This window comes from Centroberyx gerrardi, chromosome 21 (assembly GCF_048128805.1).
Source record: "Centroberyx gerrardi isolate f3 chromosome 21, fCenGer3.hap1.cur.20231027, whole genome shotgun sequence".
NCBI lineage: Eukaryota > Metazoa > Chordata > Actinopteri > Beryciformes > Berycidae > Centroberyx > Centroberyx gerrardi.
The window spans coordinates 11,104,432-11,132,429 of NC_136017.1; the positions used below are offsets into that span (position 1 = coordinate 11,104,432).

The window sequence follows — 27,998 nt, forward strand, 5'->3', positions numbered from 1 at the left end:
CACCGATAAAATAAACTGTCACTGACGAGAAATTCAAATTTAAAGACCTTTTATTGTGACTAAATCACCACAGTTAAAAGGCCACATCAAACATCTCCACTGCTCAATATTCAATTTAAGACGTATTCCCACATTCAAGATATGAATGTACTGTGTGCATCTGCACTTTGCTCCTTTATATACAGATGAATGACCTAGTTTTAAGGACATAAGAATACGTCCCTATTTCATGAGTAGAACCTGGAATTTAAAATCATTTCCAGAGGATCCTTCTAACTTCAGAAGTCTTAAAATTGTCACTAGTATTTCAGGTGCAATTTTACAGGCACTGCATTTATTTCATGAATAAATCTAGAAATCCTTAAGCAAAATGGCACCACACAGCCTGTGTGTTTCTGATCACTGCACAGGCTGAGACTGCTGAACCAGGTTTAGTTCCTGACATTCATTTAACGCTCTGACCCCGTCCTCGAGATCCCAGTCAGTCCGTTTTAGGGTCTGCGTCCGCTCCCTGGTGTTCTGGAAAGATCCGCCTCCTGAGGACCGCCGCCCTCTCCTCCTTGGACACGGACTCCAGCTCCTGCTCTGTTACCTGGGGAACGGAGAGAGGGATATTAGGATATGTAGCGCGAGGCTCGGTATCACTGAGAATTGACTTCAGTGTCACTGATACTGGTTCCAATACTTCAAATATAATACTGTTAACAAAACGATACTTTGACTCTTTTCTTTGCCGATTGAAAGAAAAGTTTACTATGTGACAGAATCAATTATTTTCTATGTGACATTTGTTCATAAAATAGAATCTGACTATGCTGCTCCATTGTAAAGCTTTATGATACCTTTTGAAGCCTTAAAATTGAGGAGTGATGGAAGAGAGGATTAAAAATATTTTAATATGAAATGTAAAAAGCCTTTATTATAAATGGCTACAAATTAAAAATATTTTAATATGTAGCCATTATAATAAAGGCTTTTTACATTTTTGTACCTGCAGACGGAGTGCCGTGGTTTTTCTTTGGGGAATTCATGCCTTTATTTTTTCTCATTTGTTTCTATGTGACTGGCAAGGAATATCCCTAGTATGTTTCTAAGGTATTGTACCCGCCAACCACTGAGCACCTGTTTTTTGCCGTGTTCTACCTCAGATCCAAGAAGCGCTCCTCCCTCATTCTTTTTTCATAATACTGACAAGCTTCTATGGGAATTGATGCTTTTCATTCCAGCTGACATTTTGGAGGGAAAATGTATTACTATCATCATACTATAAAGCAAGGAATCTCCGTCTGTATGTGTGTCCGTCGCATATCTCGAGAACCGTTCGTCCGATCGACTTCATACTTGGCGGGTGTATTTCTGGGGACCCGAGGACATGCAGTGTCGGATTTGGTGCAATTTGGACACGCGACACGTTCAATATTAATGAACTTTGAATAAACAAGCGAACAGCGCTCTGTGCAGCAGCGGGGCGAACGGGCACTGCACTAGTTTACATAATGCTAAATTTTCTATATAATGTAGCTCCACAAACAGCAAGGTCTTTACATGTGGCTGAAGGGAGATTTTTGAAAAAGTTAATTGAAGTGGGTGAAACATTATAATTATAACGGTATTGGTTATTCCGTCAGATGTGAGAATTTCTCAAAATTACTCTGCATGTAGATTTGATCTTATTTTTCTAAGATAACAGACTGTTGCTTTACAGATGACTGTGCCCTTTAGGACCCGAGAATGAGAATGACATTTAAAGACATTAAAGAGCAACAGAAAAGAAGTGAGAAGCTTTTAGAAGAAGACTCTAGTGACTACAGGATCTTGACAAAAGAACAGCCTAATCTGTGATCTGGAGCGGCCTGAGTCTCACCAGGACAGGAGTGTATCCCAGGATCTTCAGATGGCGAATCTTGACAGCCAGCGGACCACGGGGATGGGACGTCCCGTAACAGAAAGCGGATTGGGGTACGCAGATTACTGCAATTCTAGGACATCAGGAAAAGACAAAATGTTTCTCAGCTTTAAAAGGTCAACATTTGAATTTAGGCATGACAGGATGAATCTAGAGGTTTGCTTAGATGAACGTCACTGGAAGAAAAAAACAACTCAACTATAGTTTGGCCTTGTTTTCACTGTGACTTATTCAAAACAACACTATATGCAACTCTATATGACAACTCTCCTCAGCAGGGTTATTATAGCTTGAGATTTTTCATTACTTCTGGTTTTCAATTTTTATTTCAATTTCAGTTTCGTTTTAGTTATTTTTTCAGTGTGTTTGAGTGTGTTTTTACTATTTTATTCTTCTTTCTTTTTTTTTTTAACAAATGTTGAGTTTTAGTTCAGTTTTTTTAGTTTCAGTTTTTTAGTTCAGTTGTTATTTTACTGGTCAGAAATGTCCTAATAACTTCCTGAAAAGGAGCCGATATATAACTGTTAATGTTTTGTAATTGTAAATTATGTAATAATTAAAGGGAAAATGAAGAAAGAGTTCCGTTGGTGGAGTTCCTGATAATTTGTTTAGGACTTTTCTAGAAAGAACCATTAAATTATGTAGTACTTATATAGGTGGATTTGATAACTGTTAATCTTTCATGGAAAGATCTGCAAAATTATAAAGTAATTATTGAAACAATGAGAGAATAAGAGAGATGAATGTGTATATTTAGTATATAATATACACGTTGATTTAAAGACTCCCTGTGACAAATCTGACAAAGAAAAGCATTTAAAATGGAGCACTAACAGGAAAACTTCAAATGGACACAAGTCCATAAAACAGTTGGGCGTAGACTAGATAGTTTTAGTTCAGTTTTAGCTTTTTCACAAAGTCTCGTTTTATTTTTATTTCAGTTTCAGTTTCCTTGCTCCTCAGTAAAAGCACATCCTTCTGAAACTGTTGTAACTTCAATTACTGTCCAAACTTGAACCTCAAAATGAGTTCAAAACTGGATGCAAACTAAACAATGAAACCACTGCCACTGTTACCCCCGTGGTATTAAAAAGCAGTCCTGCTCTTTGGAGCACTATTCTGTGCACTAAGCAGTTCTTTATATAACAGTGTGCAGACGTACTGCACGTGCTCCAACTGTTGCAGGTGTACTGCAGATGTATGAGCAGATGTTTGCTGTTCGACAAAATCTCGTGACATCTGCCAAAGCCCTACATTGTTTTAAACAGAAAGACCCAACATCCTCTGCACCGGCTTAGACAGCATCAAACTTCCCCCTCCTGACCATAGAAAGAAATATGTGGCCATGAAAAACATTCTGGCTAGTGATGTTCTCGACTACAACCCAGTGTGGATGTGTCGATGTTTTACCTTTGACTGCTCTCTGCTGGAGAAGACTCTTCTCCTGCTGGGCTGCTCCCTTTAGTCACTGGCAGGGGTTTGGTTATCACACCATCTGAGAGTCCACACACACACACACACGTCCGTCTGCTACCATCATAGTCTCAAAACTAGCAGAAATTGTGCTTTGGAGCCATTTTCAAAATCACTATAAATGCTTAGTGTAGGATAAATGGGAAAAGGCACAAAATGCAGACATAATGAATCAATTGTAGTGTCCCATAAATTCCAAAAGAAACTAAAAGCCTGTCTTTATCTTCACTTTTTGCTTTTCTATATGATAAATCAACAGAATGAAGGCTTTTAAAGAGGCTATTAAAGCATTTCTGCCTTATTCCACAGTACAGTAGACAGGTAAAAATGGAGAAAGAGGGGAAGAGACATGCGACAGATTGAGCTGAACATCAACTGATCACATGCACCCGCTGTCTCACAGACCACCAGAATTTTTGTGCCTTGGATTCCCTGCCTCCCTCCATGATTCGGTCTTTACCTGTGAGGTAGAAGTTCTCCACCACCACCGCTTCCTGCAGCGTCCCGTCTGCCCCGTCCCCCAGCGCGTCCCGCAGGGCCCGCGAGAGCCTGGGGTTGACGGACAGGTTGCGGGAAGCGGGATCTCCCAGGACAGACGGGGGGACGGTCAGGGGCCGAGGGAGGGGAGGGCGGTCCAGACGGAGACACAAGTCCACTGTCTGAAACATTCTCTCCTGGCTGCGGAGAAGCTTTGGTCCTGGATAGAGATGCAAAAATTAAATATGAATTAGGTGTGTTTCCCTCAGCTGGGCTAAACGTGTGTATGTGTGTGGGTGTGTGTGTGTAGTGTCTGACTTGTAGGGCTGAGCTGCTCCAGTATACTGCTCTGCAGGAGATGCTCCAGTGGTGCAGCCGGGAAGTGGCCCAGCAGACACAGACAGTAAACCGCCTTCAGCACCGCAGAAGCAGACATCTTGGACAGGTAGGAGTCCAGAGCCTGGCTGAGATTGTCCAGGAACCTGGAGCCGCAAGGTCAAACCCAACAAATAAATCAAGCCTGGCAATCAACATCATCCTTCATCTACATTTTTAAAATGGATTTATATGGTTGTCTGCAAAGATATGCGTATCTCTTTTTCATCTTCGTTGGGTGTCCATCCATATTTGAGCAGATTCTGAGGATTCCCCTCCATACTATTTGTCACAGTTCCAAAGCAGCAAGTACTGTAAAACTGTAATACAGTGTGGCTAAGTTCAGCTCAGCTTAGAAGCGGCTTTCCCAAAAGCATCTTAGCACTAGGATAATCCTTTTATTATACAATAATCAATGATGGATGATCTCAGTTGATTAATTAAGATGCTTTTAGGATATCCAAGCCACATAGCTAACTGGGAAAAAAACGAAATACGATTCCCATTCAAACCGATTATTTTCAGACCATCACTAAAGTAAATCTGATTATTTATATTTGTCCTGTAATTTGTTATATTTGATCTGTCATGATGTTAGACAGATGTTAGACTTTTACATATTTGGCTGTCCTCCACTGTCAACAGACTGTAAAATGGTGAGAGTTACAGTTTTTCTCAGTCGCTTTGGTACATTTCTCAGATCAGAATTGAAATTCTCAAAACTACTTGTTCAACCTCCACATCATCTAGTCACTTGTGCACATCATAAAAGCAATTTCTCATTCTTTTGAACAAATTGCAAATGCTTTGGCACATTCATGCAAATGATTATGTACAATTGTCTGCTGTTTCCTACATCATCAATTGCTTATGTCATGTTGATCAAAATGTATTATACTGGTTCTCTGTTGAATAGTCTTACCCCCCAAAACATCTAGGCATTAGTTCATTGCATAAGTCATTACATGCAAAATGGTTGAACCAGTTGTCATAATCTGTCAAGCATATTTTCTATACATTTCTATTAGACTTTTTTTGTAAATGTGTCCTGAATTGATGAATTGCTCTCAGGTGAATCTTGACTTTCACTAATGAAGGGGAATGTGTGAAGCGTTAGATCAACCAATGATCAACCAGTTCTCTAAAATAGCTCAGAGGTGCATCTCATGAACCTTCAATTGGCAAGCATATATAGACAGAGCACAAAACAACACAGTGTTACAAGACAGGAACGTCAGGAGTTGTAGAAAGACCGCACTATAATTCCCCATACAGCGCTGCATGTACAGTTCTGCCTAAGGGGTGTTTCCTATGTTTACATTTCTAATTTTGTATTTTTTTCCTTTGTGCTATACAGTGCTGTGAAACAGTCTTGTCTTTTTCTTTTTTGTATTGCAATGACATGGTCTGTCAACAAATTACAGTACAAACAGTAAAAGCGTAAATGTGAATCCTGTCCAATCTCTTGCAATCAATCTCCCACATACAGTAATGTGTAACTTTGTACTGTTGAAATTGATAAATGCCATACAGAAAAAGTGCAGCCTTGTGCATTTTCAATCATTGTCATCAAAACCTTAGCCATAGTTTACATCAGAAAATACTTACAGAGTACACTGCTATATGGCTACATGGCTAAGCAATTTGACTATCTTGTTTGTAAACAGTGACACAAGGACTTGTCATTCTGATGGCACTGACATGTTCATTGACATAAATATTTACTTTTGAGAGATAAACTAAGGATTTTGAGCAAGTTGCGGGCTTTTGCAGGTAATCCATTGTGTGGTGCTGTTTGGACAAATTGTTTTGAGAAATGCACTTACTGTTTTGCAAATGTTAAGGATGACTCGAGAAATGTACCAAAGCGACTGAGAAAAACTGTCATAATTGTGTAATGGAAGCAGGCATAAAGAGAGACAGGTAGCATCTCTAGTGAGTTAGCTGTACCCAACATGTATCTGCATGGCCTGTGAATATCTATGAGGAATATATGAGAGACAGAAGAGCGACCTACTGCTGCCTGTGGTCTTGCAGGTCATAGTTGAGAAAGGAGTAGGCCTTGAGGACACAGAGCAGGTCCCGGAGCGTCAGAGCGTCTGGGTTCGCCATCGCCCTCCCAGCAAAGGCCTCCATCAAGGCCGTGGGACAGAAGGCCAGCTGCTCAAACACAGACAGGAAGAGGACCGCCTGGAACACATAGAAGAAAGAGTTAGGACCGCGGGGGTGAAGGGGAAGCGAAGATATGAGCCGGGTTAAGTTAGAGGCTTTCAAACAAGACAGTTACGAGTAAGTGTGAGCATGTATTTGTTGTGTTTGAGCAGGTGTAGTTACAGTAAATGATATCCAGTTATGTTTGAGTGTGTATGTGTGTACACAGCACCTGCTTGGTGCTCCATATGTCCATCGTGGAGGCAACGTTGTCCGAAACGGTTGTGAGCAGATCCAAGTCTCTGTAGCGCAGCTCCTTACAGGCCCTCAGGACCACAAATATTCTGTTAAAGGGGATTCCATGGATATTCTCTACCAGGGAGGACGACATGTGGAGATGGAAGAAAAGAGGGAGAGTGGGTTGATAAGAATTTTAAATGAAAATCCTAATGTCTTTTTTTTTTGTACTTTTATTTTTATCAAAGGTTTGACATTGGAGGTTTGTTGGAGGATAAATGCTCCCTTATACATATTTTCTTTAAAAAAATAACCTCGATAACACAGAATGTTTCCCAGTGAGAAGAGGTTTTACCTGTGATCTTCTTACTGCAGATGTCCAGCAGTGGCTTGGAGTGGAAGCCCATGGTGGCCATGGTGGAGATCATGTACTGGGAGTTGGGAAGGCTGAACTGGTCCGTCATGGATAAAGCCTTTCTCTGAAGGGGGTGCACAAGTAGGATGTCAGTATGCAGTGAATGCAGCTACTGGCAAAAATGCGGGTCATTTTTGGGGTACAAACATGCAAACAGTATTACTATGGGTCAGATTATATCAAGTAAAATAGACCTACGGCCAAGCGAGCACAGCTGACTATTTTTTTTAGCAAAGGCGAGATTGCCCTCTCTGATTGTTTTTTAGTGTTTAATGGTTGTAAACTATAGGAGAGCTGAGAGAGAAATACAGGGGCACTGCAACAGAAGCAAAGACAAGCTGGCAGCATACAATGGCCTTGAAGCACAAAATGCGCTGTATCAATCAAGCTTTTGACTGCTTAATTGCAGACGGTGAACCACTTGGCACAGGCACCAACCTCTAGTTTCTTTTTGAGGTCCAGTGGGGCGTCTTTGCCCACTAGACGCATCACGGTCTGCAGAGCCACTACATTCTTGATACTGGGAAGACGGGCGTCCACTATCAGCCTAGGATATAAGAACAATAAACATCATTGTAAATAGATCTGAAAATGACAGGATCTGAAAAGAGATGGCCTCAGTTTTGGCTGGACTACATGACATGTGGATGGCTCTGAAATGTGTTAAATGTGTTTTTTTAGACAAATATAAATAGTGAAGTTGATCCTATGTATGAATTTCTTTCCAAAGCCTTTGCCTTTCCATCAAGGCAAAGGGCGCCTACTTTAAAGAATCTGAAATATAAGATAGTTTTAGAATATAAGATTTGGGTCATTGCATAATTCAATTTATGTTATTTCATAGTTTTGATGTCTTTACTATTATTCTATTAAATGTGGAAAATAGTAAAATAAAGAAATTGTGATGTGTCCAAACTTTTGATGGTTAGTGTACACATATATGATGAAGACCTGATTTTGGCTAAAACATACACACCATTTGATGAACCTCACCTCACGCCCTCCTTCAGTGCATTGACGTTGGGGCTGCTGTCCATGTGGTCCAGACAGGAGGCCAGGATGGACAGACACTTCTCATCAAACTCATTCATTTTCTCCTGTAAGTGGACAAAACGCACATTTACACAAACAGGAAGCAGACACATTACACAAAGAGAACCTAATTTTCCTGTAAGCAGGAAAAACAAACTTCTACAAGTCTGACAACACACAACATTCGATTGGCCATCTACCACTTGACCTGTGACTGCCTACCTGGCAGGTTCGGAGGAAAGCCTGGACCACAAGGCTGCGTTGGGGCACACCCAGTTTGACCATGGCCAGGAGGGAGTAGGTCAGGTCCTTGGACCGCATGTGCCCCGCAACCTTCATAGCCCTCTGCAGCAGCTTGTCAAATCCGGGGTGCTCGAACATCAGCTGCAGCTCGTAGCGCAGCTGCTCCTCTGACATCCTCTTGGTGGTGTCCCACATGTGCGTCAGGCAGTTGCTGATCTGCTGATTTGTGGGCGAGTACTGAGTGGTCAAGTCTAACACATCGGTAGGGGAGCCACACTCCCCCAGCTTGTTATAGAAAGGGATTCTCTTCAGTGCCTTCTCCGAGACAGTCTCTGTAGGCTGGATCTCAGTGGGGAATGACAATTGCGATGGCTGAGCGGAGAGATGCCCCTTCTCTTCCAGCCCCTCAGTGTGAATCTTGCCCTGACAGTAGTATCTTACTGGACTCACAAGATTCCCTGCCAGCAGGGTCTGGCTCTGTCTGGTGCTCCAAATGTGTGATAATGGCTGATCAGGGGAAGAAGCGTCTCTGACTGATGCCATGACCTGGAGGCCGCGCTGTTGCCATAGTGACCTGCGGCTGCAGAAGCGCATGGCCCACCTCATCACCTCTTCTGTCACCCAGATTGACATGGTTCCCTGATAATTTAGAAGCTACTGAAAGAGAGGTGTAGGAACTGAAAAATAGAAACGAGATACTAGGACTTACTACTGTAGTCCAACACTTTCAGACATGTAAAGTCCTGGTGTACAGCAAATAGTCTTTACTTCCACTAGTGACAAAGCTGACAGGAATTTGGAAAATGGTAGAGATGGAGTCCAAGTAATGACAACTTTCAGTCAGTTAAAACTGTCTGGCTTCACTCCTACGACTTCCACTATACATTCTCGGTCGCAACAGTGATACATTATTTTTTAGTAATGACATGAGATACTATTTCTGAGCTGCAAGGTCAAAAAAACGCCAGCTAACACTAGCTAAGATGCTACCTTGTTACTCTAACCTTATAAAAATAGATATCATTCTCCCAAAGGAACACATGGCAGTTACTGGGTCATGTAAGATCTCGCAGAAAACGGCGTATAAGACATAAACCTTTTATATTACCCTGTGTAACGTTAACTAATCCAGTTCATTTTAGCATATTCCACGCCACTCGGTGTGTGCGCTGCCATTTTAGGTCCCCCTCGATACAACATGAGCTGTCAAGAACTGTAAAACATTTACCAAAGTATGTTTTTGTGAATACGAAATATCATTAATATTATATTTATATTTACGGTTAATATAAGGAAGCGGTACACTTTTCAGCCATAGTTCTCATAGTTAGAAAATATCTGGATGTTGTATATGTCCGTATTGTTTCCTTGTCGGACACAATTAAGCGTAACATCGCTGGTTTCCTAGCAACCGACGCTGTCTAGAGAGATGGCAAAATTTGTGCTTGCAGGTAAAGCTTCTTTTTAGTTTTGACAAGTTGCGGTGACTTATATTGTTTTATATTATATGACGTATTTCTGTTTAATTTCTTCAGGTAAAGCAGACTGTCCCTATTACGCCAAAGCAGAACTTCTAGCAGACCTCCTGCAAGGATCTCTGCCAAACTTCAGGATCCATAAGATCTCCATTCACCCGGATGAGTGGAAGGTAACATTTAAACTTAGTCAAATCTCTTAAATTTACAAATGAGTATATGCCTGGTGTCACTTTGTTCATCATGTCAGCATCTTCTCTCACTGGCCTCTGACAGGAATGGCTGGAGGCCACCTGCAAAACAAATGGATGGAAACACGAGCAGTCCCCCTTGATCTGGAGGGAGCTGGTAGACCGTGGGGGCAGAGGGATGATCTTAGGGGGCTTCAGTGACTTCCTGGAGCATTGCCAGGTAAATATTTCTTAATTTAAATCACTCCCAAACTCATGACTACGATGTCCAATTATTTATGCTTATCCTCCTTGCCTGTCTCCCTAAACTAATTATGTCTCCTTCAAATTTCCTTCAAATGTGGATGTAGAGCAATCACAAGCTTGGCAATCTTATTCATATCTATGGAAGAAATGGCACCATAAGAGAGAGAGCATTGCATTATTATTATTACATTGCTGATGTTTGCCTTGCAAAGCTGTAAGGAGTTTGGTTGTTGCACTTTTCTGTGGCAGCCAATTTTCAGTGCTAGCTCCAAAGTTCTGCTCCATGACTGATTTTAAACTATCCAGGGATTTTATGCGATCTGATTGGAAAACATTGGGATCACACAATGGAAATGTTGCAGATGGCACTGCTATATGTCTGCAGCCAACAAGTCTTAGTTCAAGAAAAGCTCAGGCATGAAATCCATAGTCCAAACTTACCAAATTCTTTCTGTCAATGGCTCTGGCAGGACTACTACAGCATCATGTCAGACATGCCCACAGATATGATGCTGAAGATTGCAGCAGAGAATCTGGAGACCAAGAAGAACCTGATTGCAGAGGAGCAGCATCAGCTCAACCTCATCCAGCCTCTTCATATATGGATCAGCGGGTGGGTGAAGAAAAACACTTTTTTTCACTAAAGACTTTATGGAAGTCTTTCAGTTTGTCAAATTGCTCACAGATTGATGGCTAGAGTGGCAATTTACAGAAAACACTTAGTAAAGTAAGCAGATGCTTGATGTGAAGCGCAGAACAATTAGAAAAAGAACACTAGCATCTGAAATATTGCTGTCTTTGTGGTTTATTTTGTGCAGCGTTTCAACCAGAACCAACTTTGTCATGCATACACTTTCACTTACTATTATTAACGTATAATTTGCTGATGTGATACAGATGTGGGTCCGTCCCTGGACTGCAAAGCGAATATACATATGATACAGTTGTAAATGCAATCTTCAGCAGTCATCAGTGGTCACGCATTCCGATTTAAGTGAGCGTTAAGTGATGTTCCCTCTTCTTCCATATCCACTCCCAGTGCTCTCAACCCCACCTGCCACATCCTGATCCCCAGCCTGGTCTCCTCTGAGCTGTTCCCCCAGGTCTCCACCATCAGCCTCCACCTTCTGGACCTGGAGGGGGACGAGGAGGGAATGCAGGGCCTGAGGATGGAGACGGAGGACCTGGCTCTCCCTCTGCTCCATCAGGTATAGGATTTGTATATAGATTGTATATAGAGATTCAATTGTCCCCCTCCAACCCCTGTGGTGACTAATACACTTAGCTAGGCCTAGATATTGATTATACAGAGCATAGACTTGGTAACATCACCCTAAAAATGCAGATATCTGACTATATCTATGAACAGGTAACCGTTCACACAGATCTGGAACAAGCCTTCCAGGAAGCGGATGTCATCCTACTGCTGGATGAGCGCTGGGCTGATGACAGCGACAGAGAGAACGAGGAGGAGGAGGAGGAGGAGGAGAAGAAGAGGCAGGTAAGGAGACTCTCAGCCCGGTACAGAGACTACGGACGACTGATCGACGAGAGGGCCAACAAGGAGGTGAAGCTGCTGGTGGCCGGCGACTCATTTGTCAACCTGAGGTGCTCCCTGCTGCTGGACAGCGCCCGCTCCATCGACAGCCGCCGCTTTGTCACCATGGCAACCCAGCTGGAGTATGAAGCCAGGGCCGTCATCGCGAAGAAGCTGAAAGTGAGGACATCAGGTAGCCAAATTACCCCTCCTCTCTTATGAAACACTGATTCAATTATAGCCCAGTTTTCAGGAGACGTACAATGGAGCTAAAACTATCTTCCTACCAGACTCTTTATACCAAATGAATCATTGCTCCTTCTTCTTCTTCTCTAGATATTACAGATGTCATTGTGTGGGGGAACATCAGTGGTAGTTTCTATGTTGACCTGCAGAGGGCGCAGGTTTTCAACTATGATGGGGCAATCAAGGGACCGGCCTCCTTTTCCCAACCAGTCCTAGAGATGCTTTACGACAGGTTGGTGGTAATAACAAACTTGAATAAATTGCTTTAATTTTGAGAGTTTTGAGTTCAGCTTGAAATACTAGATTGATGGGGATTACCATACACTGAACAGAACAGTTCAGTCAAATTAATGCAAGTTGTCAGTAACAGATAAGTATACTTAAGTGACTTTCTAAACCTTATCACACTTATTGTTTTGCCCTGTGTGGTAAACCCCACCCATCTGGCACCTAAGCAGGCTAAAACAAACAAAACACCGTTAGGTTTGGCACTGGTCTACCATCACAGCACTGCCTATCTAACCGTTCCCCGTCTGACTCCTGTCTGTGCCAGTACCATTGCACAATCCCCATGCAGCTGACCTCTCAGATCAAACACATCCTGTGTACGGATATGGCCAAAACGCCAAACTGTACAAAAGTAATCTTCTTCTCCTTCCTCTAAGGAAATGGCTGGAGACAGACTTCCAAGACTTGGTAAGTTGTCAGCGTGCGGCTGTGGCTTCCAAGACCGGCCGAGCAGCTGCCGTGTCTGCCGCCAACGGGATCCTCACCGTCCTGAAGGCTTGGAACGGCATCTCCAGTCCAGATGAGGTCCTCTCTCTGGGTGTATTATGCCCAGGTACTGTGAAGACAGAGTCAAGGTTAATGCATAGATAATACCAACAAGAGGTGGGTTGTATGGGCGTGGATGAAGTCTAGTCTTCAAGAAACAGGATATTTGATGAGAGAGGAAACTATTTAGAGCAGCCTATCACTTGGCTTAATTCATATCTGTGAAACTCTAGATTTGATTGACTTTACCAACAGTGAAGTATGATTGTCTCTGTCTATTTGCAGACCAGTACAACCTCCCAGATGGCACAGTCTTCTCAATTCCAGTGACCTTCAAGGAAGGTAAATGGTCTGCGCTGTTTGATGCGACCGTTGGAGACGAGCTGAGGGAGAGACTACGGCTTTCTGCAGATGAACTCAGACAGGTATGTCAAGTCAAAAATTACAGTTGCACACGTATTTAAGCTACCATACCATGCCATTCCTTTACCTAGTGGTGTTTTCGAAATGTCTCTCTAGGGAATGAACAGTGATATTATTTTTTTTTTCTTTCCCAGGAAAAAGAACTTGGATCAGAGAGTTAAATGCATGCTATGGACGGAGAGGACATTTGGTAGCCGTTCAAAATATTGTGGTTTTGTTCGTATTTTCATGAATTGAACCTGAAAAATGTCACTAGCAAGGAGGGTAAGAAAGAAACAGGTTACAAAGGATAAAAGCAAATGAACCAGATGAACTTGAATGCCAGAATTGATCTTTGTTTCAGTTTGTTCTTTTATTCTCTTTGACTTTCACATGTTGAGAGTTGCAATTTTGTTTAACCAGTTGAAATGACAATAAATCTATTCAGCTTTTGTGAAACTTGTCCCAGGCCGTTGTATTTATAGATGTAAAAGATCAAACTGAGTACTTTCTGGAAAAAAGGAGAAATTAGAAAATAGATTCCTTTTTTTTAAATTTTAAAATTGTACAGTTCTTGTTAAGTGCCTTTTTATAGTTCTAGAAGCGATATTTTAAGCATAAAACAAACACACTACTACAATACACAAACTAGTCTTTGTTAATATCCTTCTCTAAATCTGATGTCATGACTTGCCGCCTGTTGTCATTTACAATGGGGTCGTTTTTTAAAAATCAGGATACATCAAAACTTTTATTGCCCTCAGTGACAATATTAAAGTCAAATTTAACAGGCTCATTTAACCTGAAACATTCAAATTGCAAATTTGTCACAAATTGTGCAGTACTTTATCAGTTGACAAGGAGAACTTTAACAGAGTGCTGTTTTTACATGCAGAATATACACGTTCCTTTAGCATTTCTACACTATACACAAGGAGGCATTGACCAAGAAAAGGAAAGGTTAGTACAAATACAGTGCACTATGACAAGTTGGGAAATGGACACGTATTCTGCAATGTTATATTCAATTTGTACAACCCACCCCTGAGATTCAGATGCTGAGTGGTATACAAATGCAAAACCAGCCTCTTGAGCTTAGTGCTTGATTTCTCTTGTCAGTTTTTGTCAAGTCAAACTTTTCCACAAATCCTCAGCAGCGGCCAGATACATAACATGTAATTACATTTTTTTATATCCCTTCAAAAAAGAAAAATCTGCTTGAATAAAAATAACATTCTTTAGAAGGTTGACCTCAAATATTGATCATGGTAAATACATGCGTGATGCATGGCATGCATGGACTCCTCGTGGCACAAACTAGATCCTTTTGTAAATATACATATCCCAGTGATGAATATACATGTACAAACAGTTGGACATGGGTGGGTCTGTCTGCCAGGAAGCCTGCATTTTTCAACAGAGTTGTAGATCAAGAACAAATACAGTTACTAAGTCCATGAGGATGTTTTAGATGGCAAAATGAAATCATATTCACAAATCTCAATAGAAATTAGGCCTCAATCACGAAGAAGAAATTCAGGAGCAATTATTTTATGTTGCCACATCAAAGTCACTTGTGTGTATTGGGTAAAGATCGATTACTTGCCAACATCCAAGAACGTCAAAGTATTAGTTTCCATTTCCAGGCAACGAGTGAAAATGACCACTAATGACTGAGTGCTTTTAGTCAAAACTGTAACCTTGGAAGTAAGGATAACGTGAAAGATAACACTATTGTTGTTTTACTATGTCAAACATTGGGAATATGTAACTACATTTTGAACTTTGGAGTCCATTAAAATGCATATCATACAATCAATATGGGTGACTGTAGGGATAAAATCAATTACTTTTAAATTTTCCCTCAGCACAACGATAAAGTTCCATTAACTGACCGTTAAATTAAATAATTTATATCATATATTAATAGCTATATAATCCAACATCTCGACTCTCTCAATAAGACCGTCTAAATAAACATCTGCTAGTGACTGAAAACAAGGTGGAAGGGTTAAGCTCTTCGTCCAGATGGAAAACAGAGGCATCATTATTGTGACAGGAGACTGAACTCGGTTTCTCACTATGCACAGTGAGAAAGAGGGTTGGACTCTCTTGCCAGATGGTGAATGAGGTGTCACAAACGCAGAGATGAAACGCGGTGTCACCCATGACAATGACTCCTCTATACATTTTTACCCCAAGCTAATTCTGCCATGAACATGCCCTCATCTGACAACATGATACATACCATCAGGCCAGCATGCAGCACGACACAACAAAAACCTCTCTTGTGGATGCACAATTATATTATCGATGACAGTTTGTGTATTTCAATGTACAAAGATCAATGTTGTATCATTCTGAATGCCACCTAACAGTAGCTGATGAGCCTTGATCTGATGATTGGCCATTTCCGGGACTAGAAACCTCACACCTCAAGCGCCAAGGCTGAACAAACCTCTGCTACATGAGTCTGTGAAAGCAGAACGCACCAAGTAATCGCACCCATCTGCCACACAAACACCAACCGACGGTCACTCGACCCAAGACCCTCTGATAAATGTATATAGCAGTAGGTATGTATATGATGTAGTTCTAACATGTACAAATAAAAACAAAACAGTTGGAGGTGGGGGCGGCGGGAGGCAGAAGGGAAGCTAGGACTGCGGTTGATGCTGGGGAGACGGAGGCGTGTCTGGAGCTTCTGAGGCTCCGCCCACCGCCTGTCTGTCAGAGCTGAAGCCCAGCGCCTCGTCCATCTGCTCCAGTTCGCTTTGGTCCAGAAGCTCAAAGTCCTCTTCCTCGGTTGGAACTAGCGTGTCGTCAGGCATCTCCTCGCCGGCGCCGCTTTCTGTTGTAACCGCCTCGTCCGGGTCCTCGTCGGGCCCCAGCGCCGCCGTTGTCGTAGTGTGAGCGGCGGCGGTGGCATCGGTGGGGTAGGTGGAGGTCTCCAGAGCGCTGGGGGGGGTTTCGGTGGGGAGGAACTCGGCCAGGGAGGGCTCCTCGCTGGCCTCGCTGGAGCGCAGCAGGGCCGACAGAGTGTTCTGCACCACGGTGGAGATGGCCGTGCTCACGATCTCCTCGCTCAAGGCCTCCAGGGAGCGCTGTGCATCCTGGGCTACTGCGGTTTCCTTCTCCTCTCCTCCCTCCCGCCCCGCTTCCTCCTCTCCCCCGGCCCCCGGCGTCCCGCCCCCCTCCCCTCCGGGTGGCCGTCCGTGTCCGTTGAAGTGCGTGTTCACAAAGTGGAGCGGGGACGCCAGGTGCTGGATGAGGAGGCTGGCGGGGCTCAAAGGTTCCCCCTCCGACGGCCCCCCGCCCTGGGCTCCGTCACCCTGGCCGGGGCCCCGCAGGGGGAAGTGAAGCAGGCTGTGCTCGATGGACGGGAACTCCTCAATGGAGGGGAACTCGGGCAGATCCCGCAGGTAGGCTTCTTCTGGGTCGCTGTGCACACTCTGCTGGTCCAGGTCTGGAGGAGAGGTGCAAGAGCAAAGTCAAATTCATTTAAAAAGCATTAAAATCCATTTCATTTATATTTATTTTGTGCAATTTACAAAACAAGTTCATCACAAAGAGCTTTCCAGAGCAACCAAAAGAAAGGATGCAAAAATTAATTAAAAAACAAAACACAAGATGAACAGATCACAATTTTAAGATACAAAGAGGACTGTAGACTTGAGTGGAAAACCACCGTGCTTATCCGGTTAGAAAAACTATTTTGAGGCACAGAACTAGTGGAGCATGACAAAGAAGAAAAATGGTCTGCACACACACACTGAACAAATATTTCCAGGCTTGCTTCATTTCAATATTTCTTTGAAATCGGGCAGGCCTGAACACCGTTTTCTGCTAGCAGACCATTTTTCTTCTTTGATTGCTGTGACTGTAGTCTTGTATACAGACACACGAAAATATGATGCAGCACCATTTGAGAAAGTGAACGTAGTCCAACAGTTAGCTCAAACAGTCAGCTCTTCAATACTGTGTATGCTCAACACGCTACACAGAGAATTTGCCTACGGGGACCAATAAAGTTTCTCATTAACATGAGTGATATTTACCTTCGGAGAGGTCAGTGAGTTGAGGAGTGGTGGCTCTGGACACGGAGAATCCTCCGCTCTCCAAGATGGACGCCTCCTCATCCGACAGCTCAGAGTCTGTGATGGCCATGGCCAGGGCCGTGGTCTTCACGTCCACCTGACCGACGACAACACAGCACTCGGTCACATCACTGCACAGCAAAGACCTGCTTCTCCACAGGGAGTCTCAGAAGGGTTTTAAGTGTTTTCAAAGGATGATTTATGGACTCTGGCAAATTCTACAATACTAATACACAACTTTCTCTAAATAAAATAGATAAAAATAAAGCGCCCTGGTGGCTCAGTGGTCTAAGGCGCATACCATGTAAATGTGACATCCTGGGTTCAAATCTGGCTCATGTCATTCCCCTCTCTCTCCCCAATCTTTCCGGTCTCTCTCTACTTTGAACTATCTACAGGCAAAAATGCCCCCCAAAAAAATCATGAATAGATAAATGCCTTGATCTTGAGATATGTGGAATACTTGCAAGCCTTGAGGCAAAAAGCCTGAAAGGGAGAATAAAAAAAGCTAAACTAAGACTAGGCTGCCCCACAATCACGAGGACCACGACTAATCCCGTCACACCTCATCCTGCTCCCGGCGCTGCCCTGCTCCCAGTGGTGGCCTTATGGCAGCTGTACACACACTCTCGATGAGCCTATGCGACAGTGTGGGTGGGGTGGGTTTTCAGGCGTGTGTCCTTACCGTCGGAGCGAAACAGGATAGCTCCTCCTCGCTCTCGCTCTCCGTCTCGGCCCTGGGCTCGTCCCCCTCCTCCACCTCCTTCTTCACCTCTGTTAAAAACACACAGTTTTAAAATGCTCACCCTCGACCGAAGGGGAAAAAAGGCATGTGAACTTCGGATAGCACACCAGCGACACATGAAAGTGATGGCTGAGTGGCATTCAGTATTATGGCCACACCTTCTTAAGTGACCTACAGTACAGTAAGTGTGACATATGGGGTCTGGGTGCAATAGTAACCAGAGGAACTTCTAATCACATTGTTGATATACAGCACGGTTCCATTTTAGGGGTTCTGACTCTAAAATTTATTGTCAGATTGTGTAACACATGGTGTTACAATAGTGCTCATTCTTCTGTCTGTGTTTGCAATAGTTGGAGTCTGAGGGTATCAAATAGATAAGAAAAGAAAATTCCAATTTGATAAGAAAATCACAGAATCTTACTGCTTAGTGCTTACGTAAATACAGTTTATCGTGAATAATCGACGCTGCATGTTGTGTTTTTAAATATGGCTTGGAAGGGAGAACTATCATGAAGCTAAAAGTTATATTTCACTGCAGGTAACATATCAGCTGACATATGCTGTGACAGTATCACGGCTAATCTAAACAGCTCAGGCATGGAAAGCTTATGTTGTAGATTTCTTTGGTGTAAAACATACATGCTAAAGGCCTGTATCAATGTTACAACCACAAGCACTGCTGTCAGTGGTGTGTGTTACGATAGCACTCACTCCTCTTGTCGTGCTTGCGGTGCTCGGTATCTCCCTTCATGCTGTAGTCCAGTTTCATCAGGATTGGCTCCAGGCCGGTGTACATCCTCTGGATCAGCTCATGGTACACCACCAGCGGCCACAACAGCACGCTTAGGACTGGACAGGTCCAGACACAACAAATTGACAATCCCATTGACTGCCCTTGTTCATGACTAGTATCAAAGCACCATGCTAATGCATACAAAGTGGATACTTTGTGTGCAAAAAGGCAGAATTTGTAGTGATGATCCAGCTACTTGATGGGGTATGAAGAGATACATTTAACAAGTGGGTGTGAAAAAATCCATCCACTTGGTACAAAACACTGCCATGCCAAGGGAGAAGTATTAGACAAACATGATTCTGCACAAACAGGATTCCTGATATCAGTTCTAGCAAAGTCATTAACAAAGAATGCAAAACCACCCACCATATGTGATTACTCTATTCTGTATCAACACTATTGTTACCAATAACCACACCCACTGTGGTAATGAAAGCCAAGGAATGCAATGGAAAGTCAGGGCTTGGCACGTGAAAGAGTTTGTGATGCTAATGAGGTTGGAGATGGCTCACCTATGATATAGGAGATCATGATTCCTGGTACATAGTGTCCAACCACAGCTAGCACAAAACAGCCACTGCACATCATCACACAGAACTGGGAAACAGAGAGGGAAAATTGGGTTACTACACCTTTAAACTGGATGAGGTAACAGGGGTACAGAGGAGGAAGTGAAAAAGTTGCATCTCTGCAGGTGTGTGGTGTGTGTGTGTGTGTGTGTGTGTGTGTGTGTATGAGAAAGGAGAATGTCTGAATGTGCTCTCACAACTGCAGCGCCTGCAGAGATCAGATAGTTTGTGTGAATGCGCTTGGCAGCAGGGAATCTATATATAACATCAAAAAAAAAAAAAGGGGGGGGGGTTACACACTTGCGAGATACACCCTGATCCCCGTCTTGTAGATTCTCATCCCAACCACAGATTTAGATTGTTGGTGAAAACTAAATTTAAACATCTACTTGTTGTCAGCCTGTCAGTGTTTGCAGTGTTAACTTTTACATATCTGGCTGCTGTCAACGAACTGCAAAATGCTAATTAAAAACTCTGTAATGTTACCATACGGAGAGACAAGTAGCACCGCTAGCGAGTTAGCTGTACCCCACAAATCCCCATATGGTCTGTGTGTAGACAGACATTCTTTCACTCAGAATAAACCTATACCTTATAAAGGTAAACCCAAGATGGTGAGGGACAAGATATCCGACTTCAGGACTCAAGGTGGGAACACAAGCTAGGCACATTATCATCATGATTCTCCCTGGTCTACTGGCAGTCTCATAAAGATCCTTAATGGGTGACATGTGCAGCTGTGCATTTCCAAAATAGAAATAAAACTACAAACGTTCCCAAGGCTCGTAACTCCCGTCGACTCTCTTCCTTTATGCAATCTCTTTGGCCATAGCAGCCGGAGCCAAAGTGCTGTACCTTGCCATGGTTCTGCTGCTTGTACTGCAGCATCTCCTGCAGGTAGAGGCAGCAGGTCAGGTAACTTTCTGCCAGGTGGTGGCTGAGCTCGGGAATACTGAGCAGACGCTGCTCCGTGCTCATGGTTTCTCTGTATGCGGAGAGGGAAACACACACACACCCCAAAAACACACCCACAAACACAGGAAGAGAGTGACAAAATCAACACTTGCAAGGAACAAAAACCTGTACTTAACACGCTTCAGGCTATATTTGAGGTTTCAGAGAGAGGTCCTGTAGGATTCCATGTTAAAGTCATGAGAGGGGAGGGAGGGAGGGAGGGAGGGAGGGAGGGAGGGACACAAGATGAACACACACTAAACAGACCAAACTAGACCAGTAGACTAACATTAGTTATGATGATAGGGTGGGAAATGTGAGGAAATGTCAGAGAGACATTGATGGACTTTACTTGAATGTCAAGTACTTTACTTGAATGTCATGCTAGAGATTTAGATGATGCACTTATCCAGAGCAACTTCAGGGAATGCTAATATTAAGAGTAGTGTAGTAGAGAATATTATAATACAGGCATTCTGTTTAGCATTTATACACTACACACCTTTGTACTGGGTGGGTCTCTACATGTTGAACTGCAGTAGAGGAAAAAAACATACGATTAGCAGTAGATCATGTACAATTTTTAAAACAGAGCATGTTTTAGTAGACTTAGCAAAAAACATGTGCGTGTAATGAGTCACAGACAGAAAATGCAATGCATTCAAACTAAATGCAAACTAAAAGACCAGTATTTCAAGAAGATTATGGACCCTTGGGGTAAATAGACTGTAAGTCATTCAACAGACAGACCCATTTCTTTGGTCTAAAAAACAAAACAAAAAAAAGCCCAACCACAGAAATGTAAAACATGGAGCTGGGTCAGATTTCACTCTCACATTGATTCATCATTCTCTAAGTGACAAGACAGAGCTCCTGTTACAAGGATTAACAGAGTAATGGAGCCTTGAAGAGATGTATTTTGGGTTGGGTGAGATGTATTTTGGGTTGGGTGAGATGTATTTTGGGTTGGGTTAGACAAATATATTGGTTTGCCTTTTATTAAAAATCAGATATTGACCAGTCAATGTCTGCCACCTCCAATTTGTTGATTACATATTTATTATACAAGTATGGATGTCTACGGGAATCCCTTAACCTGAATTGATTCTAATGCAATATTTTGATCAGATTCCACTTGTTTATTAATATTCTTACACTAAAAAGTTATGAGGAAATATTTTCTTAAGCATGTAAACCCTTATAACACAATGAAAAAGTGTAAACACAAAGTCAGTTTAGGCTTCTCCATCCAGTGAAGGTACAATGTTCCACAAACACAAGTTTTAACTGGCTTAGCAACACATGAACATTTGCTTGAGTACTGAGTGACAAACCCAGAGGACAAGATTCACATTACATAAATGCTGGTCTTACCAGTGATGAGAGGCAACTTATGCTTCCATCTCTCCAGCAGCATGAGTCCCAGCAGAGACACGCTGAGTAGGAACAGAGGCCGCAGGGAGGTGGAGGACAGGAGCCTGGGAAATACATACATAAATACAGTTTGGCTTATGTTCAGCAGCAACACAAACGTAATGGAAATACACTTCACTGTCAAGAAACTCACTTCCACGTTACACTTAATAAATACTACTACATAGCACCAGTTGATCTTGCAGAATATGAGGCGGGAGAGAGTAACAATCTGTATGTAACTGACAGCTGGTTAGAAGGCCTGGGCCACTCAGCATGACATGAGGGTTTGCTAGGGCTGAGCTGTACAAAAGTTAACAGGGGTAACAGTTCAAAATAACTTTGGCTTCCTATTTTGTCAGTGCCATACAATATCCACAGATGGTGTTTAATGCATGTCGCCGAATTAGCCAGGCTGAAAATTAAGTTTAAATTGGCTTGCAAGCTACGTTAGCATTAGGCTAAAGACGTGGGATTAGCTAACTTATCTTGACATACACTGGTAATAGCCTCGCTAACGTTAGCCAGCTAGCTAACGATTCACTTCATTTACAACGTTATCAAGGTGACAGTTGGATGATAAACGACGATAAACGACAGACTTGACGGTTACCAGAATAAGGTGTTGAGTGTCAGGGCGACAAAGATGCTGTACAACGGCCTCTCCCAGACGAGCAGCCTCTGCACCCATAGCAGCAGCGGCTCGTACTGCGATAGCCAGCTCTGGAGACGCTCCCGCAAGAGGACAAGCTCCGGGTTCCCGTCCCCGCAGGCCTGCTCCGATGCACCGGCAGGGAACAGGGCCTCCAGGCCGACCGAAGAGGAGGTAACCGAGGGGCGTCTTGTGGCCTCCTCTCCGCTCGCCATGTTTTCCCCCACTTTGTTATGTTGTTTTGGAGATCACGGGGTATATGGAATGACCAGCGTCAAGCTGGCCAGAATAAAAAATGAGTTTTCCGGTTGTTACTTTCAAAATAAATGCATTATTGGCGCACATGTGGCAACGATCTTTTGAACAAGTACCAGTGAAAATAAAGAATAAAGAATGTTTTTTTTAGTATATGAAAATACAATTGTTGTTTGTTCCCTGAAAAGGTCAGTATGCATTCATAGCAATATATATGCGCCTATGCAACATGAAATATATATAGTGCTGTTGAAACTTCACAGACTCAAATACCACATGTATACTAGACTATTTTACAGCCAAAGTTGCATATTTAAGATAATTATTCCACTGAGTTATTTGATACGATTTATGTACACCCCAATCGCTTTTTTTATTCAGAAGTAACACATTTTCATACGTTTACTTTGAAGGCAATATTGCTCATTTCCGGCATTGTTGGGGTAATTTCGGACGACTTTACGTCGTTATAATATAGAGGGGCGGATGGATCTGACGAGGCCCGTCACGGATTAGAAAAAAATACAGTCACGTGTTTCCTTGTTTACGGTGTTGAGAGTGGGGGGATAAAGCTCATTTGTACCACCCTGTGGTGTACAGATGCTGCTACACGCATGAATGTTATGTAAAGGCAGAATTATGTCCTGTCCATAGCTTCCCTGCAATATTGGATTGTTGCATTAATAATAATAATAATAATAATAATAATAATAATAATAATAATAATAACAACAATAATAATAATAGTAATAATAATAATAATAACATAATTATATTTTCTCGTAGCTACTTCTACATACTTTGTGCTAACCTCCTTTCCAACTTTAAAATGTTCAGGTACTTTGCGAGATTTGCATATGTAGTTGACATTTTTGATACTCTTTTTTTTTTAAGATATCTATCTTACATTCTTACTTTTTTCCTATAGGCATGAATGGCGTAGAATGAATAGTAACAATGGATGTAGAATCTGAACACTTTTAAATGATTGACTCTTTTTAATAAATTCAGATTATTATCATTTCAACCTGAAGAAATCACACTTCCAGCTGCTTTCAGCTAGCCCACCAGTCCAGGGGATGTATTAAAATATCAGTTTATCCTTGAAAAGACCAGTCATGTGCAACCTTTAATACAAATGTTTAATACAGAAATATACAACACTGAGTAAATATATTGATCAATTTGATCAAATGCAGTCACTATGGACACTGAGTTGCAGACCTTAGAGACTCAGGTCAGCTTACTGTGTTCATTCATTTTACTCCACTATACCCCAAATACATGAAACTGCTTTTTATGATCACAAAAGCTCTCTTATGATCGCGGTAAACGGCAGCACAACCAGGGAATTTTCCTTCCAATTTCCTCTTGTGATCACTCACTCCAGTCATCTTCCGATTTCTGAAAGACAGAAACAAAAACTTTTGAATATAATACTCTAATTCAAACTCAGTGAGTGTCACATGTAAAATCCTGAAATTGTACAGACGATCCTTGCTTACAAAGCATCAATCAAGCAGCAGGGAAGAGGGGCTGCTATCACATTTTAGTGGGGGTTGTGTGAGTGTGTGCACATGCATGTGTGTGTGTCCATGCGTCTGTGTGCTTAAGAGAGGGTCATGCACAAGACTTGGTTGTTGGGAGAACAGCGGGGGTGGTTTTCTATTGCGCTGACAAACGTGACAACATTACATGTGGGTCAAGGCCTCTGGTAGCTGGGAACAGGGTGGGGAGAGAGAGGGGGGGGGGGGGGGGGGGGGGGGTTGGGGGGGGGGTTTGAGGGACAGGATCCAGAGCCTACCTGCCTGGGATCAGGGCCTACAGGCGGTAAACGTAGGTAGGTAGTAGGAGGGACCGTCGGCCCCCATGGTGCTAGGACAAAAGGGCTTCAATACCTGCGGGGGATAAGACCATGGCCTGCAGCAGGTCGGACAGAGAGATGATGCCCCTCACCACGTCTGCCCTGTCCACCAGGACCAGCCGATGGACCTGGGATAGAGAGGAGAGGGTGGGAGGGAGGAGAAGGGTGGAGGGGAAAATGTGGAGGGAGAGGGTGAGGGTGGGAGGAAGGGTAGGGTAGGGAAAGGTGAGCCAAAGTGTTTTTGTTCATATAAACAGGAGGACTTTGGAGAAGGTTTGTGCAGTAGAATCTGTAGAACTTCAAATCTCAAATATAAATTTACAGTTTAGGGATTAAATGTAATTAAAGGCAGCCTTGTTCAATGATTGCACAGATGTTAGAGAGCCTATCAACAGTGTCTTTTCTACTGATAAGTCAATTGTAGTTTCAGGACATATTGCAAAAGTAGAATTTAAGAGGTATAACATGCATAGTTTAGAGAAGATATTCACCTCAGCTTTTCACAATAATTTGATAATACAGCTTTTGACCAAAATATATATATATTTTTTACCTCAGCTTTGACTATCCGGTCTATGACGGTCTCCAAGGTTTCGTCAGGATAGCACTTGATCACTCCTTCAACAAAACACTTGCGTCTCCTAATGGCCTCCTGCATAGTCATGTCCAGGTTGTTGTACATCTTCTGGGCTGCTAGATTCTGTCATGGAGGAAACACAGGAAACCCCACTCACTGACCACTGTGTTCAGTACGTGTCACCATACAATGCATCTATATTTCCTTTTATGTAAGTACAATAAGCTGCAGAGTCCTGGTTCAACAATACACGACAGGACATGAGTAGTTCCTCTGTAATACTTACTATCACATCAAATCTTGAGTAGAGAGCCACCACTTTGCCTGAGGGAACAAAATATTGGATGCTGTAAGAGGCTGAACTCTTTTGAGTGGATATTGTTCACAGTATCTCAGGCTTTAAATAACACACCAGTAATCACACTAATAATTCTAGCTGTATGCTGAATAGCAGACCGTGCTCGTCCACCACCGGCAGTGCAGACACCCTCCTTTCTACGAACGTGGAGAGGGCGTCGTGGACCGTCGCCGTCTGCCGAACCGTGGCGATGTTCCTGAAAGTTCCGATGCCCAACTCCTGGACCTGTCTCTGGATGAACTGAGGTTTGGGAACTTTTCCTCCCTGAAAACGTCCAAACACCACAGAGGAAGACCGTTGGTATTGCAGTTGAGTTTTGTTTGTCCAGTCAGGTTTGTGCTGGCTTCCTGGCCAGGTTATGATGAATGTAAAAATCAGGTTAAGTGAAGGTAAATAATGAGTATTTGAAACAATAACAAGCAACTAATAACACATATTCATTTGCATACAAAGCAGTCAGGAAAAGTGGCTCATATTCAGTAAGCCCTTGACCTTTCCGACTCTTTTATATGCTTGATAGACAGCCGATATAAAGACGCATAAGATGAATTTCCCCCTCCTCCATTTTAAAAGATGCAGCGTTGCAGTTTGACAGTTGGCACAAAAGGAAACAGATGGGGAAGCACGGGGCTTGTGAGCAAAGACCAACCAACTTTCTTCAAAAACAAAAAAAATACTCTTTCATCATCATTTTTAACTTTCATGTGGTGATGGTCAATCCAATTCTTGTTATAGGGAACACATTTTCATGCAAGGTGAGAATTGCAATAGCTGATCCAGTCCTGATTTCAGTGACATAACACATCATTTTCTCTGAGCGGTTATCGTCTGAAGTTAAAGCTTGCTCACAAATATATGGAGGAACTTGAGGATCCTCTTGTGGGTCAGAATGTGCAAGACGTTTCCAGACTCTGGGTCGATGACGGGCAACCTGTGGATCTTATACTTCAGTAGGGAATAGATGGCGTCAAAGAGGCTGCAGGGACAGGAGGTTAGAATGAGGAGAGAAGAGAAGAGAAGAGAAGAGAAGAGAAGAGAAGAGACAATAGTATGACACGTGTTACATGACAATTTTAGCATGATACTTTTAAACGTGGGAGAGTGTTGTGTGGACCCACCTGGCCTCAGGAGAAATACTGATGAGGAAGTGATTGGAATACTGTAGGTAGATATCTGGAAAGAGAGAGAGAGAGAGAGAGAGAGAGAGAGAGAGAGAGAGAGAGAGAGAGAGAGAGAGAGAGAGAGAGAGAGAGAGAGAGAGAGAGAGAGAGAGGCTTCTAATGGAAAATCCCAGACAGATGTGTACACAGAGACAGTATCATTGGTCACGTGTTGGTTATTTACTTTCAAATGAATCACCTCTCCATGTCTCAATCTTGTGGTTCTCCAGCTCATAGATTTGAACCTTTAAAGGGAAACCACAATATCAAGGTATTGATGTCAAATTAGGATTTAACAGTTTTAGTTTAAACGTGGATCAAATCAAATACTGTAATCCTGCAATCCTGAACTGGTGTCTAAACTGATGTTAGATGAGTTTACCCTCCTGCTATGAAAACTAGTTTAAACTGACTTCAGTGTATTTGAAACTCACCATAGGCGACTTGTAATATCGATGGAGGATGTTGATGAAATCTGTAATAGTCAGCATACCTGTGATAGGAAGGGATTTATGTTATTATCACTATAATTCACAGTGACCAGTATTTAACTATTTCACTCTTCTTACCCACAAATCTCTGTAACTTGTTGTCCCATAGCGGCGCAGCCCTCAAGCCATTTGCCACCAGTGCAAAAAAAGCCTTTTTGACCTTCAGATGCAGATAAATTCACAGTCAGAAATAACTTATACAAGCTAATATATTTAAAGGAAAACAAGTGATGTTATTGAATCTTACTCGGGTGATTCAAGATGCCAAATATCTCAGTGTTAAATTTGACTCTGATCTATAACAACACACTGAACTTTTCATGTTTCAGTGTGAATAGCTGTGCTCTTACTTGTAGCGTGGTATCAAATATGACCAGTTTGCAGCTGGTTGGAATGGCGTCGTAGCAGCAGTGGCTTTTCATGAAATTCATGTAAACTGTGGCTTCAGCCTCTAGGTGGAGAGACAACATCACATATAGTATCAGCTTATCATGCTGTCTGCACAGAGACCAGATGAACATGTAGAGACATACACACACACCTACAAACACAAACATGGCCATAAACAAACAACACACACCCTTCCACATGTGCACATTCACGTACCTTTATTCTGTATTTCCTGCTTCTTTTTTTGGAATGACACCTGCAACACAGCAAGTAAAACAACTTGCTCTGACTCCAACAACACACATCTTTTAAGTTTAACACACTTCTATACAGCTCAATATAATTCTGCCTTAGTATCATCTTACCTGAGAGGGAGGCTCCATAATTCTGTTGTGTCCATGAAAAAGTTGCGTTCTTCAAAGCATTTAACGCAAACTGTTGGCGGTTCTGCTCTACAGACAGGCCTCTACCGCTCGTTACCCTTTCCCACAAAG

General features: G+C 42.6%; 4 protein-coding genes across 7 annotated transcripts; 1 reads left to right on the forward strand and 3 right to left on the reverse strand.

The window, feature by feature from the left end:
* Nucleotides 1-102: 102 nt before the first annotated feature.
* On the reverse strand, nt 103-9,471 carry fastkd2 (FAST kinase domains 2). 2 transcript variants are annotated; one of them, XM_071923803.2, is made up of 12 exons: nt 9,314-9,471; nt 8,289-8,986; nt 8,028-8,131; nt 7,473-7,581; nt 6,975-7,098; nt 6,615-6,754; nt 6,249-6,421; nt 4,175-4,338; nt 3,840-4,076; nt 3,317-3,401; nt 1,865-1,979; nt 103-592 (listed from the first exon to the last, which is right to left on the reverse strand). In XM_071923803.2, the coding sequence occupies exons 2-12, from the start codon at nt 8,940-8,942 to the stop codon at nt 482-484; spliced, it is 2,016 nt and encodes a 671-aa protein (XP_071779904.2). In that variant the 5' UTR covers nt 8,943-8,986; nt 9,314-9,471; the 3' UTR covers nt 103-481. The 2 variants fall into 2 exon arrangements, 1 of the variants encoding a protein (XP_071779904.2); XR_013507594.1 differs by lacking the exons at nt 3,317-3,401; nt 9,314-9,471 and having other exon boundaries at nt 559-592; nt 8,289-9,273.
* Nucleotides 9,472-9,738: 267 nt separating this feature from the next.
* mdh1b (malate dehydrogenase 1B, NAD (soluble)) lies at nt 9,739-13,538 on the forward strand. Its single transcript, XM_071923807.2, has 10 exons — nt 9,739-9,760; nt 9,845-9,957; nt 10,061-10,195; nt 10,692-10,834; nt 11,261-11,429; nt 11,591-11,951; nt 12,095-12,236; nt 12,670-12,845; nt 13,064-13,203; nt 13,336-13,538. Exons 1-10 carry the CDS (start codon nt 9,739-9,741, stop codon nt 13,360-13,362), a joined length of 1,428 nt encoding a protein of 475 aa, XP_071779908.2. The 3' UTR covers nt 13,363-13,538.
* A 148-nt stretch (nt 13,539-13,686) lies between these two features.
* Nucleotides 13,687-22,653, reverse strand: retreg2 (reticulophagy regulator family member 2). Its single transcript, XM_071923796.2, has 9 exons — nt 22,371-22,653; nt 21,719-21,822; nt 20,847-20,877; nt 20,246-20,375; nt 19,334-19,418; nt 18,737-18,874; nt 17,963-18,051; nt 17,239-17,374; nt 13,687-16,646 (listed from the first exon to the last, which is right to left on the reverse strand). The coding sequence occupies exons 1-9, from the start codon at nt 22,622-22,624 to the stop codon at nt 15,838-15,840; spliced, it is 1,776 nt and encodes a 591-aa protein (XP_071779897.2). The 5' UTR covers nt 22,625-22,653; the 3' UTR covers nt 13,687-15,837.
* Nucleotides 22,654-23,788: 1,135 nt separating this feature from the next.
* Nucleotides 23,789-27,997, reverse strand: prkag3a (protein kinase, AMP-activated, gamma 3a non-catalytic subunit). Of its 3 annotated transcripts, none has more exons than XR_013507596.1 (13): nt 27,870-27,997; nt 27,721-27,760; nt 27,465-27,565; nt 27,193-27,274; nt 27,058-27,116; nt 26,823-26,868; nt 26,582-26,636; nt 26,313-26,439; nt 25,562-25,727; nt 25,392-25,429; nt 25,082-25,228; nt 24,469-24,656; nt 23,789-24,068 (listed from the first exon to the last, which is right to left on the reverse strand). XR_013507596.1 is itself a non-coding variant. In XM_071923770.2 (13 exons), exons 1-13 carry the CDS (start codon nt 27,885-27,887, stop codon nt 24,055-24,057), a joined length of 1,002 nt encoding a protein of 333 aa, XP_071779871.1. In that variant the 5' UTR covers nt 27,888-27,997; the 3' UTR covers nt 23,789-24,054. The 3 variants fall into 3 exon arrangements, 1 of the variants encoding a protein (XP_071779871.1); XR_013507595.1 differs by having other exon boundaries at nt 26,808-26,868; XM_071923770.2 differs by having other exon boundaries at nt 24,563-24,656; nt 26,808-26,868.
* Nucleotide 27,998: the final 1 nt, after the last annotated feature.